At 45.9% G+C, this 18,809-nt stretch overlaps 1 protein-coding gene across 1 annotated transcript in view; it reads right to left on the minus strand.

The window, feature by feature from the left end:
• Nucleotides 1-18,809, minus strand: part of NEK2 (NIMA related kinase 2) — a 180,022-nt gene that overhangs the window by 121,852 nt on the left and 39,361 nt on the right. The window contains exon 4 of the mRNA XM_085612857.1: nucleotides 13,905-13,987. Coding sequence (XP_085468983.1) covers nucleotides 13,905-13,987 — 83 coding nt within the window. The remainder of the gene's footprint in view (nucleotides 1-13,904; nucleotides 13,988-18,809) is intronic.

An 18,809-nucleotide genomic window follows, 5' to 3' on the forward strand; every position in this document is an offset into this window, starting at 1 on the left:
CTGGCAGATCTCTTTGACTGATGGAGCAAGGGAAAGGTCAGCCTTCTCCACGCCCAATGGCCACTACCAGTTCTGTGTGATGCCCTTTGGGCTCAAGAACGCACCTGCCACGTTTCAGCGCCTGGTAAACCAGATCCTCACCGGAATGGAGAGTTTCTCTGCTGCTTATCTGGATGACATAGCCGTCTTCAGTAACAGCTGGGAGGATCACTTGCGTCACCTGCAAGCTGTTCTCCAGGCCCTGAGACAAGCTGGATTGACGATCAAGGCCAGCAAGTGCCAGATCGGGCAGGGGTCGGTAGTGTACCTTGGACACTTGGTGGGTAGGGGAGCGGTGCAACCCCTCCAGGCGAAGATCGAGGCCATCATGGCCTGGGAACCCCCCAAGACACAGACTGAGGTCCGAGCATTTTTGGGCCTCACGGGATACTACCGCCGCTTCGTGAAGGGGTACGGTACCATCGTAGCCCCTCTCACGGAGCTCACGTCCAAGAAACAACCTCGACGGGTAGTCTGGACGGAGGCTTGTCAGCAAGCCTTTGAGAAATTGAAGAAAGCCATGTGCGAGGCCCCGGTCTTAAGGGCCCCAGACTTTTCCAGGAAGTTCATTGTCCAGACAGATGCATCAGAACATGGCATTGGGGCAGTGTTATCGCAACTCAACGAAGAGGGCCTGGATCAACCCGTGGTCTTCCTATCCAGGAGACTACTTCCCAGGGAACAGAAGTGGAGTGCAATAGAGCGTGAAGCCTTTGCAGTGGTATGGGCTCTGAAGAAGCTGCGGCCATACCTGTTTGGCTCGCACTTCCTTGTTCAGACCGACCACAGACCCCTTCGTTGGCTGATGCAAATGAAGGGGGAGAATCCCAAGTTGTTGAGGTGGTCTATTTCCCTACAGGGGATGGACTTTCAGGTGGAACATCGGCCTGGAGTGGACCACGCCAATGCAGACGGTCTCTCAAGGTATTTCCGCCTTAGTGATGAGAACTCCCAAGGGGTTGGGTAGCTCTCCCCACTTTCAGCTGGGGGGGACGCGTGTTAGACCTGTCAGCCCTTTGGGTGGTCCCTCCTCATCATTATTTATTTTGTCCCACTTTTGCCTCAAACCCTGTTTGAATTTTTCCTTTTTGGGAACCACCAGACTTTTTCGTGTTGCTGCAGATTCAGGGAGCCATTTTAGCTACCCCTGAAACTTCTGTCTGAGGGCCTGGAGCACAAGATGGTGGCCACCTGTGACATCACCAGCATCCACTGGAACCTACCAGCACCTTCCAGAACATTCCAGGAGATTCCAGAACTCTGTGACAGTTGGAGACCGTTTAGAATGTTGGGAGGATAAGAGAGGCAGTTGGCCGTTGGAGCTGGCAGTTGGCACCTGACTGGTGAAGAGAGAGGAGCACAACAGTGAAGGAGGAAGGAGTGAAGCAGCAGGGGTGGAAACTTGTGCCTGGAGTGGGGTCCATAAACCCACCCTTGATACTTGTCCCTACTGATGGATCCCAGCCTATAGCCCTGTGTGGGAAGAAGACAGAAGAAACTTATCCTAAGGACCTGGACAGCAGGAACAGGCCTTAGAACCAAGAAAACAGCAAGATTCTGACCTGAGAACTGGTTTCCCTGGAGTCCGGCGTCTAGTAGCCTGAAGACCTGGAGCCCGAGGTGGAGAAGCGGCGCTGACTGAAGTAGCAGACGTCGTACCCGGAGCCGCCTGAGGTCGTGAGAGGGCGCCGACGGAGGTCGTGAGGAATACCAGAGGTCGAGGAGGAAGTGAACCGAGGTCGAGCGAGCGGCGTCATCGGAGGAGTGAAGTCCGCCCTCCGGAGTCGTCGGAGACCGAGGTAGAGGAGCACCGGAGGTCGGGAGTGAGGATCGCACTCCGGAGTCGCCCGGAGCCTGTGAGGAGGAGCACCGGAGGTCGGGGGTGAGGATCGCACCCCGGAGTCGCCGGAAGTCGACATCGAGGCCAGGCCGGCCGACGTCATCGGAGCCGAGAGCGCCATCGGACCGGAGCCGCCCGAAGTCGACATCGTGAAGAGACTGCCCGACGCCGTCGAATCGGAGGTCGAGATCGGACCGAGGCCACCGACATCGGACCGGAACCGCCTGCCGGCGTCGTCAAAGAACTGACATTGTGCCGAGGCCGCCGAGACCGAACCGGAACCGCCTCACGGCGTCGACACGACTCCAGCGGCGTCGGAACATCAGAAAAAGGGCAGTAAGTGGAGTAGAGGGCGCCTAAGGCCCTGTGGAGACCTGAGAGACTGCTCTAAGGGGCTAGGGAGGTGCTGAAACCAACCTGACTGTGCCTGGGGTGAACTGGGACTAACCTAGAGAGGTTGTGTGGAGAGAGAAAGCCAGGGCACTGGTATTCCCCCCTTTGATCTACCTCAGTTTAGGCCTCAGCCTTGTCCCAGCCAGGGAGTAGCCCCCCTCAAGCCTTCCACAACCCTACAAGCTGTGCCTGGGCCATATCAGCCCTTAAGAATTGAAGTGTCATCTGATTATATGAGGGTTGCGGTATACTTTTAATTATTTATTGGGGATACTGTATTTATTGAGTTTTTACCTATTTATTGCTGCACTATATTTATAGGTCCACAGGACTTGATGGTGTACAATATTTATTGGTACAGTATTTATTGCCTCAAAGTATTTAATTGTCTGTATATATTGCACTTGTATTTATGCCCTGTTATTTATGATCACCCCTATTTATTTCATCAAACAGCCAATATTTATTTGACCTGCACTAATTGAAACTTGTATATTGTGATTGACCTATTTATTTTTCCAATCAGCAACTAAGAGAAAAAGATAAAGAAAGAATATTTTCATAATTTTTACGGTGTAGAGTCGTTTTTGGAACGGATGCACGCATGGTTATTGTATGGGTATATTGTATGCTTAGCACTGCGCCTGTTTCCTGACCACTCGAGCCAAGCTACCACAGTGTGTCCGGAAGACCACCACCACCCTTTCTAGTGTGGGAGTGGTTTTCCAACACTCCCGGAAACGCTCTAAAAATAGGCGAGTTATGGTTTGTTCGCTGGGCCTGGACTCACCAGCACGGTAAGTCCATCAAAATATAGAAAATTTCGAGGTTTCACAGCCAATCCAGACACCCCAACAAATGCAGTGCTATTTTCAGAGCAGGACACCGTCCTCAGCAGCAGATACAGTCCATGCCAACTTTCGCCGACTGTGCTGCATCAAAACCTCGCTTAAAACTCACTCCCCTCTCTCCCGCTTCATTTAAGTGATCATCAGGTGGGGCCCTTTTTCATCAGTATGGAGACAATCTCGCAAGGACTACACTTTACGCTAGCCTCCTTCCCCTCTGACCTGCCCTTCTTCCACCTGAACATGCTCTCAAGCACACACCAGCAATTACTGACGGGGATCGGTGTGGATTGGTTGTCTTTACTTGGTCCCAGTGTCCAAGCAGATGGAGATGCAGGAAATGTATGCAGAAATGTGTGTGTTTGGGTGTGCTTTGTTAAACTGATAAGGACCCGGCAGCTTCAAGAATAAAGTGTTGCGATGACAAAACAAAAACGAAAGCATTGACAAAGCCAGAGGGCCGGCATCCAAATCCAGCCCTGCTTAGCATGCCTGTCATTACAATTTAAGAGGTTATGTTTTTATGAAAATCTAAAAAAAATTAAAGCACTCACTCCAAACATTGGTATAATGCTTCATGTTACAAACCTGTGGAAAACAGAAGAAAACTACTTCCTAGCTTTTCAACTTTGGAAGCACAAAAGCTAACAAGCGCGCGACTCGTGCTGACAGTTTAAAAAAAAAAGAAAAAGGCGTGCAGGCTGCAGCGGGGGGGAGAGGCGGAGTGGTGCACCTACGAGTGGTGCGCGCGCTGGGGAGAGCAGTCTGCTCTTTTTCAAAGCACATACCCGTGCTTGTGGCGCGCCGCTGCGCACTCCCGCAAGGCGTATGCCGCCACAAACACGAGTATGTGCTTTGAAAAAGGGCTGCACGGCGGCTAAAGGTCTCCTATGCAGCGCAGCATAGGCAAGACCTAAAACGACATAAATCACAAATAATGCAATTATTTAGATGGTACTGGTCATCCGGATTACTACAGGCTAAAGACGACATATATGATAAATACTTTGCATGTAATGCAGACTTGTTTAGAGACCAACACATGAATCACGTCATAGAACCATTAAAAAAAAAAAAAAAAAAAAATAGGCCCAGCACACCTGGGCTCCTATTAGACAGGTTATGGTAAATTCTGTGAGTCTGATGGAAGCGAGTGCATTTGTGTACAAGATTTAGGGCACAGGAGCACCTGCACGCCTACTCTGCATGATACGGTAATCTAGAATCACCTTTTGCTGATTGACAGAAAAGTTCCTTTCCTATCTAGTCAGCTGCAATGCAGGGCCACTGGAATAATGCGGCAGGAGAGGGCCAAAATATGCGGCAGGGTTGAATAAATTATTTGGCAAGAAAATGCAAATTATGAAGCATAATGCGGTACATTTTGTAATACTATTACTTCATTATTTCATCACTTTTAAACTTGGTAACACTTTCTGGGCCTTGGTTACATTACATTAGTCACTTCAAAAACAGGGGGAGGTAGAGGGTATTAGGCTAGGTCCACCCTCCTTTCAAATCATATACACAAAAAACACCAGAATACCCGATAAAGAAACATGTTGACTAATTATGGTTACATCGTTCTCTAGTACCCCTGCTTTTAATATACAGACTAGGAGCTAGAATAAAATATTTCGCCCACTAGCTAGGTATTTTTAATACATTTTTCATCCACTCCACTAACACTACACCACACATAGTCTCTTATTAGTGCCCCTACGTAATCTCGCAAGTCGAAGCACGCCTCAATCCGCAGCGGATTGAGAGGACCCCAATGATGAAGCATGTCACCAGTGGGAAACCCTGGTGAGTGAGGGGACTCAAGAAAGCAATTGCTCTTTCTTGTCTGAAACCAGACCTTCCAACCCAACTTGAATTGGGGGTCAAACATCACCCTAGCCAGGTTCTTTATCCAGTATTCCGGTGTTTTTTGTGTATACATTACATTAGTACCATTTTAAAACTCAAATATATCAATAAGCAACAGAAAGGTGACCAGTCTAGCTTTGCAAAGGACCTAACACTGCGCTGCAACACATGTCATCGTAATTATAGTATTTTTTGAAAAGTTTGATCTTGGAACAAATTTTTTTTGTCACAATTTGCAGGTTATGCAGTAGATGGACTGTGTAGCAAATGAGACAAACCTATAATTATGTGAAAATCGCTGCAGCCGCACAATCGCATAATTCCAGGTACCAAAGCGCACTGCCCCAGCACCAAACTACTGCGGTACAGGCACACACAGACTCCTTCTGGGCCCTCCGCCTGGAACAAGGAATGCCCCCAAATCTGTGACTGACCAGGAGCACTGACTGGACAGCTCTCAGGGGTATGAGGGAAAGGACTCCCACAGCCGTACACGGGCACTGATACTGCTGGTGTCAGCTGTCCCCCCCACGCCCCCCCCCCCCCCCCAAGATCTCCTAACACTATGGGGTACCCTCTTTGTGGATGGTGTCCTGGTAAAGACTAGACTCCCCTCCGGGTGCCCCCTCAGGGAATTATCCTAACTCTGGGACTGCGCATAGGGCACCCTGGGACATTGCCCACCCTCACCTGTCCTGCTACTCCGAGAAGGGACATGGAATCCTTTACCCACCCCACTACATTGGGAACTGGCTGGGCTACAGTGAAACTCCCCCCGTCCTCAGTTGGGGTGGGAACCTGATCCACTCCCTTTAGAAACACTCCCAAATGACTTTTCAGACCCTGTGGTACTCACCCAGATGTCTACCTCCTTTTCAAGTTCTCTCGGGAGAGAGAACTTACACTCCAACAGGTGTTGACGTAGCCCTAGAAAACAGCAACAGAACATGTGCTCCCTGACAGATTGTACGGCACTTCAAAAGTGTTTACCTTGCTAACCTTCACCCAACAATCCAGCGCTTTGCAAAAATACTCCATAAATTCCTCCCAAGACTGGTGAGACAGCTTCCTGCTGCCTCGGACCTCAACCTATACTCTTCAGGGGTGAATCCATATTTCTTTATCGGGGTTTCCTTCGGGGGTGTACCTCTGCCTGTCACTCCCTTCTTGGGCGAGTAGGACAACCCTCCCATCATCAAGAATAGAACTACTCATGCCAGTTCCCCAATCCTCCTTAGGAATTCTGTGCACCTCCTGGGCTCTCTCATACTCCTGAAACCACTGATGTACGTCATCCCCCTCCTTGAAGCTAGGCCCCAAGTCTGCTGGTATGTGAATGGTATCTTGAACACTGGAATCAATATTGCTGCTACCACTGAACTCTACTTGTAGAGCTTGTAAGTCCAGAACTCTCAAACTACGCTTATGGCAACATTCCCTCTCCTACAGAGCAAGTTTTCCCTGGCAAAGGCCCTTTCAGTCTCCATCATCCTCTCCTTAGCTAAGGCTGTCCTCTCCTCAGCAGCCAGCAGTAGCTTCAGGTCCCTCTCAGGCAGGGTCAGCTTTAGGGCATTACGATCTGTGTAGCGCAGAGAGTTAACATGAGGGTTAACATGCCTGCTGCAAAGAGCAGATCTGTATTTTATGTGGATAGCTGAGTAGAGCGCTTTTAAACAAATTAAATGCATTGAGGGATGGGCTACGGAGAGAAAATGGGCACTTATGCCCTGGTGGTAGTGAGGAAATCCAAGGAGGAGGAGGTCATATTTGGGGGGCGCCAAAAAAGATTGTTGCACCGGGTGCCATCAGTACTAAAGCCGGCCCTCCTCTCAGGCTGTCTATACTGACTTCCTCAGAGGACAGTGGGTGGGAGGTGACACTGCTCCCGGCAAAAGACCCAGTAAGGGTCTCCCTATCTATGGGGTTATCTCTCTCTCACTACTGGTGTCCCTGCCCAGTCATTTTCTACCTCCTCCTCAATCTCCTCAGGGACACTACCCTTTTGGGGTGCGGATTGGGAACCCTCCTACTCAGAGTCCTCACAGATCTCGAGGTCTTCCTCAGGGTCTTCCCCAAAACCACCTCCCTCCTAGTCCCCGGTTGACACTTTTTCCCAGTGTGCCATTTCAAAATGATACAGGGCTAACCGAAGGTCCCACTTTGTGGATTCCCCACTCCCACAGCACCACAATAAATACACTACAAAAAGAGTTCACACAAGACTGTGTAAAAAATAGACTAAACTGTACACAAGACCAAAAGCAACATGAATCATAAATAATTCAATAATTTAGATAGTACTCGTCATCCTGATCACTACAGGCTAAAAAAGTCAAATCAAACATGCTGCAGGTAATGCAAACTTGCCTAGAGACAAACCTGAATCCCAAAATATAACCATAAAAACACAGGGCCTAGCGCACCCGGGTTCCCATTAGGCTGGCTATGGTCAATTCTGTGAGTCTGACTGAAATGAGTGCAGTTTTGGACAATATGTAGGGCACAGGCACACCTACTCGATGTGATACGGTAATCTGGAATCACATTTTGCCAAATGGCAGAAAAGTTCTTCCCGTGTATTCAGCTATATGTGGTACTACCGTGCACTGCCCCAGCACCAAACTATTGCGGTATAGGCACACATGAACCAGATTCTGGAACAAGGAATGCCTCCACATCTGTAATGGACCAGGAGTCTGACCAGTAGGAACAGAGCTCACAGGGGTATGCCAGGAAGGGCTCCCGCGGCCGTACTGGTGCACAGAACTATTAGTGTGCATGGCGGGTTCAGCGTCCATGAGGTCCAGCCCTTATGACGTGAAGGGTGGATGAGACATCCCTCGCCGGAACCAGTGCATGCTGGCTTCTCCCTTACTAAATGTTATGGCCCCAAAGCTGCCCAAAGCAGGCACGGCGCGCCACAAAGGCAGTGGCGTCTGAGCGGTGTGGGGACAGAAAGCTGCTGGACACACAAGGATGCCTCCGGGAACTCGATGTGGGCAACAAAGCAGTTCTTTACACAAGGCACTACCCTGGTCAGAGTGCTGCAGTATCTGCACACGGCACGCTATCCTGCAATCCACGACATTCGACTTTGCTGCAGAAGGAAGCGAGGGGACTCTCTCCCCTCATACAGGGCGGTGCCGGAGGTCACAAAGCGCTCTAAGTTTATACTGCCCTGGGAAACAAAAATGCTCCATGCACTGACTGTAGAAACGTAGGAGTGCCGGACTCAGTGTCCCACAGAAAGGGATTAATGAGGCAGAGTCTTTTCTGGCCCGGAGACTCTGAACAAACAGGGAGCAAGCCAACAAGCCCTTGGAGGACACTTAAGGCACAAAGAAAGCGACAAGTGGGCCAACAGAAAAGTCCAGTTGCAGAGTGGCAGTCCCTCCAGTAGCCCAGCAGCCAGCCACCCAGCACAACAAAGTAGGTAGTCCCAATGGCGGTTCCTCCTGGCAGGACAGCAGCCCTCTGACAACGTGCTGATTGTAGAGCCAGTAGCATCTGGTTACAAGTCATACCCAGGGCCTAAAAACATGAAGTCAGAGCCACAGTACCTATACTCAAAAAATGTCTTTGATGAAGGGGTGACTTAAAAGGAATCCTCAGAATAGCGCAAAAATCCCTTTTAGCCCAGCCCTGGCTCCAGACTATCAGTAGGCGGTAAATCAGCCCTTTGTGTGAGGGCAGGACACAAACTGTACAAGTGTATAGCGTGAACCATCTCTCACACCCCAGGAAGACTATCGGTATGCAGATGTATCCCTGGTCACACCCAGCTCTTCCTGTGTTGTGGCTGTCTCGAAAGCATGCACAAAGCGTAGTTGTCACCCAGCACAGACATGCATTGTAGTCAGGCTGCAAAGCACGAAGAATAATAAGAACAGAGAAATGCCCACTTTCTAAAAGTGCCATTTCTAAAATAGTAGTGTAAAATCAAACTACATCAGCAAGTTGGATTAATCACCACTATTCTAAACACACCAAACATGGCAACCACTCCTTTCTGATCAGGAATTATCACCAAACGTATAGAATGGAATTCTCAATGCTAGCCTATGAGAGGAGTAGGCCTCACAGCAGTAAAAAATGAAATAGGCAGTTTGTCACTACAACGACATGTCTCACAAAGGGACATATCCTACCTTTTACTTACACAGTCCCCTACCCATAGGGCTACCTAGGGCCTACCTTGTGTAATAAAAGGAGGTTTTAAGGCTTGGAAAGTCATTTTAAATGCCAGGTAAAAGTGGCGGTAAACTGAGCACGCAGGTCCTGCAGTGCCAACCAGATACAGGTTTGAATGGCTACTTCTGTGGTGGTACAAGCAGAGCTGCAGGCCCACCAGTAGCATTTAATTTACAGGCCCTGGGTATATGGTATACCACTCTAAAATGGACTTCTACGTAAATCAAATATGCCAAACAGGTGTAAACCAATTAGACCATGTTTAGGGGGCGAGCACATGAACTTTAGCATGGTTTTCAGTGGTACAATGCCCAGAGTTCCAATGCCAACTAAAAGAAGGTCAGAAAAACAGGCGGAGGAAGGCAAAAAGTCTGGGGATAACCCTGCAGAAAGGGCCAGATCCACCACCGGCAAAAAGTGGGGAGGAGCACTGCAACTAAAACCCAGTTTCCTACACATACTGAATATGCCTTTTTCCCCTATAGGAAAGCATTATGCATGAAGACAAATTTAAGTGAACGTTTATACTTACCTGTGAAATTCAATATTTCAAAAAGTACCTATTTCCCCACTAATGTTAAGCATCACAAAATAACAAGTAATGGACATAGACTATGGCAGACAACCAAACACAGGTGCTGTTACGCACACTATCAAATGGTCAAATTTTTATTCTCCTATTGATGGATTTTCTTTTCATATATAAATAATACATTTGCATCCACTTAATAAACGTGCATGCAAGCAGTCAGAAGTCAGGCTCTAATATATATGAACAGATCTGCCCCATTGATCAGTCAAAAGAACGTGAATTTGACAGTCCAAGTTTTAATCAAACAAGTGCTGTATTTAAAGCATTTTTAAGTACTCCTGAATTAAAGAGATTGTGACATACCCACGATAACAATGTTAAAGTGGGGACTGGAATTACAAACCAGGTCCTTAGTCCACACGCACCAACATTATATCCCTGGACCACATCTCCCACAAAATTGACTGGCACAGCATTCAAATACTGCCTGTGTTCACACAAACTCATTTCTCAAGATTGAACCATTTCAAAGCCATCATGGTATATATGTATATGGCATGAATTTCTGGGAAAATGATGTCCTCATAGCATAAACAGCCCTCATTAACATTGGGTTCAAATAGGCATAACAAACTAACTTCTCTACCTGGGCATTAGCAAGCTCTGGTATATATTAGAATAACAGAGACAAAGACAGGATTAAAGATAGTGTTTCAAACGGGCACTATTGATGTTGTTGGTCATGAAAAAGGAACTACTTACCATTAGCACTGTATACAAGTAGAAATAAACACATACAATAGAAAAGATCCATTTCCTTCAACCGCAAACATGTAGAGGTGAGCTATGGCTTCTACCTCTATATGCACAACATACTTTGTAGGCTCTAACCCTCAGGGTATTTGCAAAGTCACAGCACTAGTGAAAAAAAATGCAAACCATATATGATCCATTCCAAATGCAGTCATCCTCACTCTTGACGTGCTGGCCATAAATCATTGGAACTTATGGGGTTTGATGAATTTAACAAAAGTATACCATATTCATATGGTTTCCCTGTCAGGACAATGGAGGTCTGCCTCCCAATAATAGAGTTCTTATGGTGGGAAGAATATGCAAATATACGTGCATGTCAAGGGTCGGTCCTCTCATTCACCAACTGCCTAACATGAAGACTGAGAAACAAGCAGACTGAGAAATAAGCAGATGAGTGACAGTAAATACATTGTATTTTCCTACATCTACATGATTGTCACTCTGCGTTCTAGTCATTACACAACCACTGAAATGATGGGGCTGGTCGATGCCGGACAACATATTCCGTTTTACAACACAGGAAAAAGAGCTGGCCTTATCCTCGGATATCTCAGAAGCTGCAGACATAAATGAGCCCGCCCATTCTATTCAAAATCCATTAGATGCAAAATGGCAAAGCTGTAGTAGTAGTAAACAAGCAAACAAGCCCCTTTTAATGAATGGCCATCTGCTTTTCAGCACCCGGAAGTAGCTGGAATAACACATAGCTCCTACTGTGTCATAGTGCATATGAGTAGCAGTCTAAGAGGCAGCTGGCACTGACAGATCTGAGGTCAAGGCTCGCAGACGAGCATAATTTTTCCAAATGTGTCATTGCTTTCTGACTCGCTGGGGTGGTGGAGAAGGAGTTAGGATTTGCCTTACTTGTGAAGGCCTGTAGCACCAAAGTCTCAGGTGCAGGGCGGTGTGCAAGAAAATCAAGGTCGTTTGTGTCTTGTCTACGGCAGCAAGATATTGGTCTGTTGACTGGAGATCCAGAGCCCAAAAGTGTATCCGTGAGAGTTTCTGTAGGTGCCTGGCACAGTTGGATGACCTCTTTGGGAACATTAGTCTTTACATACCTTCTGAATCACTATAGAGAAGGATTCACTTTCTTCCATGGCAGGGCGAGGAGGGAAAACTAGCCCAGTATATTGGGTAGTGTCTAGGCCTCTGGCATCCTATAATTCCTCAGACTAATTGCCCTCATTATGCTGTGGGGCAAATTCATCCACTTCATCAAACTTACCATTGTCTGAGTGCATGCCATCACATGTTGCACGATTCCTGGACTCAGCTGTGAGAGAATGGCAATGTATCTGAAATAGATGGTTTAGCTCAGAGTAGGAGAGCACAATGGGTTGTGCCTCCTCCTCAGTCATAAATGCAAAAGAAAACCGTGATGGTAGTAGGGAGCACAGATGGCACCAGTGGATTCCTGATTGAAGGTCCTTGTGGATCTTTGGGGCCCGAAGGTGGCCAACCTGCTGCAACATCACTGACGGACCCAGAAATCTGGGGTGCATCGGGCCAATTTTGGAATCGGCTCCGATGGGGATCAGGAGCGAGATCGGAAGGTGCACTGATGCCTCGCGCCCTTTGTGAAGTTCAAGAGAGGCGCAAAGGGGCAGAGTCCCGCTTAGGCTTCTTGCGTTTCTTTTTAGACTTGCACACGGATTTGGACTGCGATGAGGATCTGCTGCGGGAACAACTTCGGGAGCAGGAACGGGATCCTTCTTTCGACCAATCACAGCATGGAGTCTTTTGGTGTTAGGCGATGTAAAGTTTCGCCTTGTGATCCCGTATGATCTTCAGGTTACTCTGTGGGTAGTCACTGCAAGTCCTGGAGTAATGTTCCAATCCCAGTCACCACAGGAATATCTTGTGTGGATCTCTTTGAGACAGTCCCTACAAAGCTTAAACCAGGTCATTTTGGAAGTGAGTAACCCTTGTACACTGAAAATGGTGGAAAAAAATAAAGAAAAAACTTGTCTAAAGACGGAGGTCCTGCAGGGGTAGGGCGATCACTTTAGCACTGGGGGCAGCTAAGCAGGTTCTCCTGACAAAATGGGGCACGGAGGACATCCCGACTAAACTAGACTGGCTGCGCAGACTGTGGGAGGTGGTAGGGATGGAAAGGATCACTGCGGGGATTAATCGCACGATGCCTAAATTTGAGAAGACCTTGGGGTCCATCGTGGTATACCTATCCTCTGAGTTAGTTGAGCTTACTTGCCCTCGGTACTTAAGGGTCCTGCGATTTATTGTGTAACACACAAACAGTAGTTGTGCATGCTTGTACCTGCATTCATTAGCTCATTAAAGCCAGCACTACTGGCTTCTGCAAAGCATATATTACATGAAAACAGATGAGAAGAACAACAGATAAGAAAGAAACGTAGAAAACTATGGGGAAATTCATAAAAGGAAAAAATAACATGTAATAGAAAGGCAAAAAAAGGGCAAGAGATCAAAGAAAATGGAGAAGACTAGATAGGGAAACCATACACCTGAGTACTTAGTAAAACATTTTTTTTAAATCTTGCTGGAGCAAAAAGACAACAACAAAAAAACTGGTTTCTCTGTACAAATCATGCTAGCACTCAAGGGGAGGGCAATGCCATGAGGTGAGAGGGACATTTTCCTCTGGAGTGAGCTAAAGCCAACTTCATGTTTATTTTGAAGGACTGGCTACAATATCATGCAGACAAGCAGCACCATCGAGCATAGCCCTAAAATATGAGCAAAAACTGATGCACTTTTTTTTTTTTTACATGATGGCAAACATGAAACCAGTAAAAAGAAATCCACACTTGCCCAAGTTTGGAAGTGGCCACACATGTTATTTACTTTGCCAACAAATTGTACTCGATCACCCAAAAAAAAGTAATCACCATTCCAGAATGGTTGCCACGGCTACTTGCCAAACGAAGCACATTCATTTCTTCCAAAGGTCACTATTATTGCGTAGCTTTCTACTCCCCTTTGGATTACTAGTAGAAAACAATACAAGCAAAAACATACCTACAACTACCACTAAACAGATATGTAGTAAAAAAAAAAAAAAAAAAAAAACACTTGTTTCTACAGCCATTAACCCAAACCTCTATATTCCCCCTTCAGTCCATGACCACCCGTCGCAGTTCACACCATATTACCCCTAAAACATGATCCATGTTGTTACACTTTTCTGTCTGAACAATGTGTTCGTAATATGGCTTTAACCTCATACAGCACTGCACCATCACCCATAGGATTTGTGTTAGATGACACACAAGACTAATCTGCTAGAATGCATGTGTACAATGTAGTTAAGAATCCTCTAAAAAGATAAGCTGTTACTGAATCCAATGCACCATTGTTACAAGATCTGGTTTAAGCAACCCGTACTTACGTCAGCGCACACAACTCATATAGAAGACACCCTAGGGACCAGATGTCAGACTTCTCATTGTAGGCTTCATAATTCATTTGTTCCTGCAGATAAATTTCACAATTAACTGGAATAATTTGAACATAAACCAAGTATTCGCAAGAGGATGACAAAAGCAAATATCTTACTTTCAGAGGGACTGCACTTTTTGGTAAGGTTGCTTATCACAAAATGTTCTTATGTACATTTTAAATAAATTCATCTGAAGTCACAATACATCACAGTTTCAGAAGATCTCAGGTCAGCAATGTGAATGTAGTCTAATTTTTAAAAAAATGCCACATTAGTCTAAAGCACCCAGGATTAAAACCGTTGGTGATACTGAGAGTATTCTCTGCAGGCCACAGAATCTCATCACCATACCATTTACAGTCAAAAGTTGATAGAGGGCACAGAGAAAACCAGTTGGGAAAATACAACAATTCTTTTTTATTATTCATATTTTTTTTTTAAACAAGATTTTTTGCTTTATAAAGAAGAAATACATAGCTGCCACAAAGGAAATACAAAATGCATAAATTCTAATTACATTTTCAATGGTGTAATTGCCACAAATCCATGCAGTGCCTAATATACTTAGTATTCTTCTATTGTGGGGTATACAAAATTAAAAATTAGGGGGATGTTTAGGATGGTAACCACATTAACAGGGACAATTGGTCTGAAAACAAATTAGAAAATAGTGCACAATGAAAACAAGGAAAAATAAATGTTACAAAATATGAATGTGTAAGTAATGGTAAACACAACCACGAAAATATTTCCTGTGAAAAATGTTAAAAGCAATTAATGAATAACAGAACTAGGTATTGCCTGTGGTGGGCTTTTGAGAACCTATGGTGTGTTACACTGGGCAGGGACTGGTAAGGAATTGTTGCAGCAAACTGTTTGGACATTGCGGAAAAAAAAAAAGAGAAAAAAAAAAAGATTTACGTCAAAAATCTTTATTGGAACAGACCTGGGGGTCTCACTCCAGTATGAACTCTACAAGACCAGATGACCATAGAAGGAGATCCGATCAACAACATTTCAGTCAGAAACATTTCCAAAAAGAACAGACGGAATGGCCGCAGCGAAGCTTGGGCTCCAAGAACTCACAAATCTTGAGGAAGGCCCAGGTTAAGTACAGACATCCAATGTAAAGACTTCTATGCAGCCCTAAGGTAAAATGCCAGCCAAGGCCTACAGTACATGCAGCCGCTCAGGGGATTTATTCTTGAACTATTTCATCCTGCGCTAGAGTCTGATCCATGGGACAAAGAAAGCAAAAAAGCAGGAAAGAAAGCAAGCAAGAAGGAAAGAGATTGTCTTTCCATTTTCATTCTATGGTAACTGATGAGGAAACCTCTGACTTTTCCTCTCAAAATAGATTCCTATTAGAGAGCATTTATGGCCCATTCTGGCCTGGTCTTAAGAATAAAACATTATTGAAAGTTTCACATCTCAATTACACATGCATTTGTGTGTCCTTTAAGGAACTTGCCTAACATCCTGCTTTGCTTGAGCCCATTGGTTACACCAATGAAGAAAGATTAAAAGATTATTTACCTTCCATAATGATTTTTCTGGTGGATACATTATCTATCCGCAGATTCCTTACCTTACGAATACGGATTCCAGACTACATAATTCTCAGGATATCATTTTCCTCCGCAATGGCCCTCTAGCGCAGCCAGATGGTGCCATACACCTCTGCTATATCACCGAACCAATATTAGGTGCCAACCCCCGAAACTGGTATCAGTTTCAAATTATCTTTCTATGCCCGAGCAAGGGGAGTAACAAAAAACTACAACGACAAACTCAGCACATACTTTTAACACATATCATGGAGTCTTAATAATCAGAGCAATAGTTTACAGGGGAAGAGGTAGTGTGGTGAGGAATGCAGAAAGATTGTGGATCTACCACAAACATTGTTACCGAAGGTGAGCAACTTCTTCAGAAAAAAACATCTGCCTGGAGATTACTCATCTATGAAGGAGTCACAAAGTAGAAATGCATAGTGCTGGTTAATAAGGAAATCCTGCAACACTACTCAGGCAAAGACAGGGTAACCATCACTGCATACCCGAGACACAAAACTGTAGAGCTTGGGAAAACTATGCAAAGATGACCATGAAGCCGCCCAGCATTTGAATGCAGCAAGAACAAGAAAGCTATGGAGGCAGCCATGGTTCTAATGGAATGGACACAAACGCCCTCCAGTGGAGTGGTGGAGCATAGATGCGGGGGTGAGGGGCAGTGCTGATCTATCCCACAGGGCCAGAAGCACTCGGCTGGTGATGAGAGACAGACCTACAGGGCCCAAGGCTGAGGAACGGAGGTGGGGCCCCGCACTAATGAACCCAGTATAGCCAATAGTGGTATACACCAGAAAACAGCTACAGAGCGGCACCATCGCAAAGGAGGCAAGAATACACCAAAAACTGGTGTGACCAGAGGGCGTATCAGGGGTGCAAAGTGGAAGAGTAAAACGGACCTGTCAGCACCCAGAAGGGGAAGAAGCACTGGCTTCAGGGCGCCCGTTGATCAGACTCAATACGCCCCTGAATAGACGCATAGGATCGACAAGACGCTGTGGCGCTCCGGCAGAGTCTCACAATTGCAATTGAGGATCACGCACTAATAAAAGTAGAGCGTTTCCCTCGACATGGCCGCGGGAAGGGGGAAGAAGGAGCGTACATTGAAGGACATCCACGAAGGCATTTGATTTGCACTTTACATTCAGAGCACCGATCCCGGGCTCAGTTAGGGCTAACCACTTCCGCTTAGGTTAGCGGTCCAGGGTTTTCCCTGGGTGGATCTACTTAGCAGGCATGCTGATGTGCGCAGCGGGCGCGCCACTGGCGTGCCTAAGGCAAGCCCGTCTGCACTCAGGCCGGGCGTAGGGCCCGTCCCCCTGGATGTTTTTCTTCTAATAGAATGCGTTACACAAGTAGGGAATTGCACCTGATTAATCAGGGTGATAAGTTTCCTCAATGCCCCAGGTTATCTCTGGACAACTGCCACAATAGCATTAAGGGCTCTTTGTGTACCAGCTGTCAGCTACCTCTCCCGGTTGTGTTAAACTTGCCAATTAATAGCCGTAGAACTATATTGGGCAATAAGATGGGCTATGGAAGCGGAGTTCCTCTGAAATGTATTTTATTTAATGCCAGATCCTTGGTGAAACACTCTATGGAATGTGCCCTCTTACTTGAGGATAATAATGTAAAACTGGCATTTATCACGGGGACATGGTCAGATAGCTCCTCTGGCCCGGACTTGGTTACGGCTACACTGCCTGGTTTTCACTGTTATACACTTGATCTGTCACAGAAAAAAAAAAGGGGGGGGGGGGCTTGCGGTGATTTATCACTAGTCACTCACCCCAAATTTTGCTCCAGTTTCTAATCAGGTGTGTGAGGCTTTAACTTTTAATATATATTCAGCACTATATAAACCCTTTAAAGGCATTTTAATGTATCGCCCACCTGGCTCCAAAAGTAGTTTTTTAGACTCCTTGAGTTTGCTGTTAGAAGAAGGGCTGTGTTTACAGTCCTTCACGATGTTGGGAGATTTTAACTTCCATTTGGAAAAACTTCGTGATCCTAACACATCTAAATTATGGCTATAGGAGGCCTTAAACAATTGGGGATTCCTCCCAAACACGTAAATGATCATACTCTTGATGGTATATATTCTAATAATATTGATTTAGTTGATATTTCAGTTTTTCCAATGACATGGTCAGATCACTCTGTGATTAAGTTTGAACTAAACAGTTCCCCTGCTCATTTCTCTGGCCCCAGACAGACCAAAGAGATTATTACAAGAGCCTGGGGCAAATTGGATGCCAATAGTTTGGAATCCACTCTCACAAATTCAATGTATCAGCTTCCGCTGGACATTGAAGAGGCAAAGACTCTTTATAACAGTTGGCTTGCCAAGGAATGTGAACAATTAGTTCCGCCTAAAAAATGGACACCTAAACGAACCTCTCCCACTGCTCCTTGGTACTCAGGTGAGCTTAAAGCGAAGAAATTGATTTGTAAACACGCTGAAAGGAAATGGCGTAAATACTATGCAGAATCTGACAAAGCAGAGTTCAAAATCGCTATCTCCAACAGTTCGATCTCCAGGCCCACGCCGAGGATCTCGAAATTGTTCCCAAAGGAACAACATTCACATCAAAGGTGTACCATTCCAGGCGGAGGGCTCTGATATCAATCTCTATCTGTAAGATCTCTTTAGCCACATTCAGGAGGCTACCCTAGGAACGGAGATGAAAATAGATCGAGCGCATAGAGTGGGCCTCCATAGGCTCCCTACAGCTCCACCACCAGACATTCTGGCCTATCTCCAGACCTTCAATTGAAAGAACTCATTTTAAGGAACGCACGAGAGAAGCACCCCATAACATTTCAAGGTCACAAGCCCTCCCTCTACCACGATTTGGCACAGCGCTTGCAGCCACCTCCTCTACTGACAAACCAGATAAGTATGTGTCTAAGTGCTACAGAAATTCATTTGTAATAAAAAAAATAAGTCTTCAAAGGAAACCTCGATGACAAGACCATTGCCTACTTCATCTCAGTCGTCCATAAAGTGGATACCATCGACAACGAGCATTCCTTCAGCGATGACACAGTCGACACTAGGACCTTGCAATAGCCTGAAGAACTTCAAACATAACTGAAGGAGGCACCAGCTGTAAAAGATTGTTCAGGCTGTGCATCCACAATTGCTGAAAACAGTGCAAGGTAAAGAGATAAGGATTTATAAAAACAGAATGACTAGTCTATAAGGGCAAGCTGTGATGACATACAGCAGGATAACTACTACTATGCAGACTGTATAATAAAGAAAGCTTGAAGGACAACT

This window comes from Triturus cristatus, chromosome 6 (assembly GCF_964204655.1).
Source record: "Triturus cristatus chromosome 6, aTriCri1.1, whole genome shotgun sequence".
NCBI lineage: Eukaryota > Metazoa > Chordata > Amphibia > Caudata > Salamandridae > Triturus > Triturus cristatus.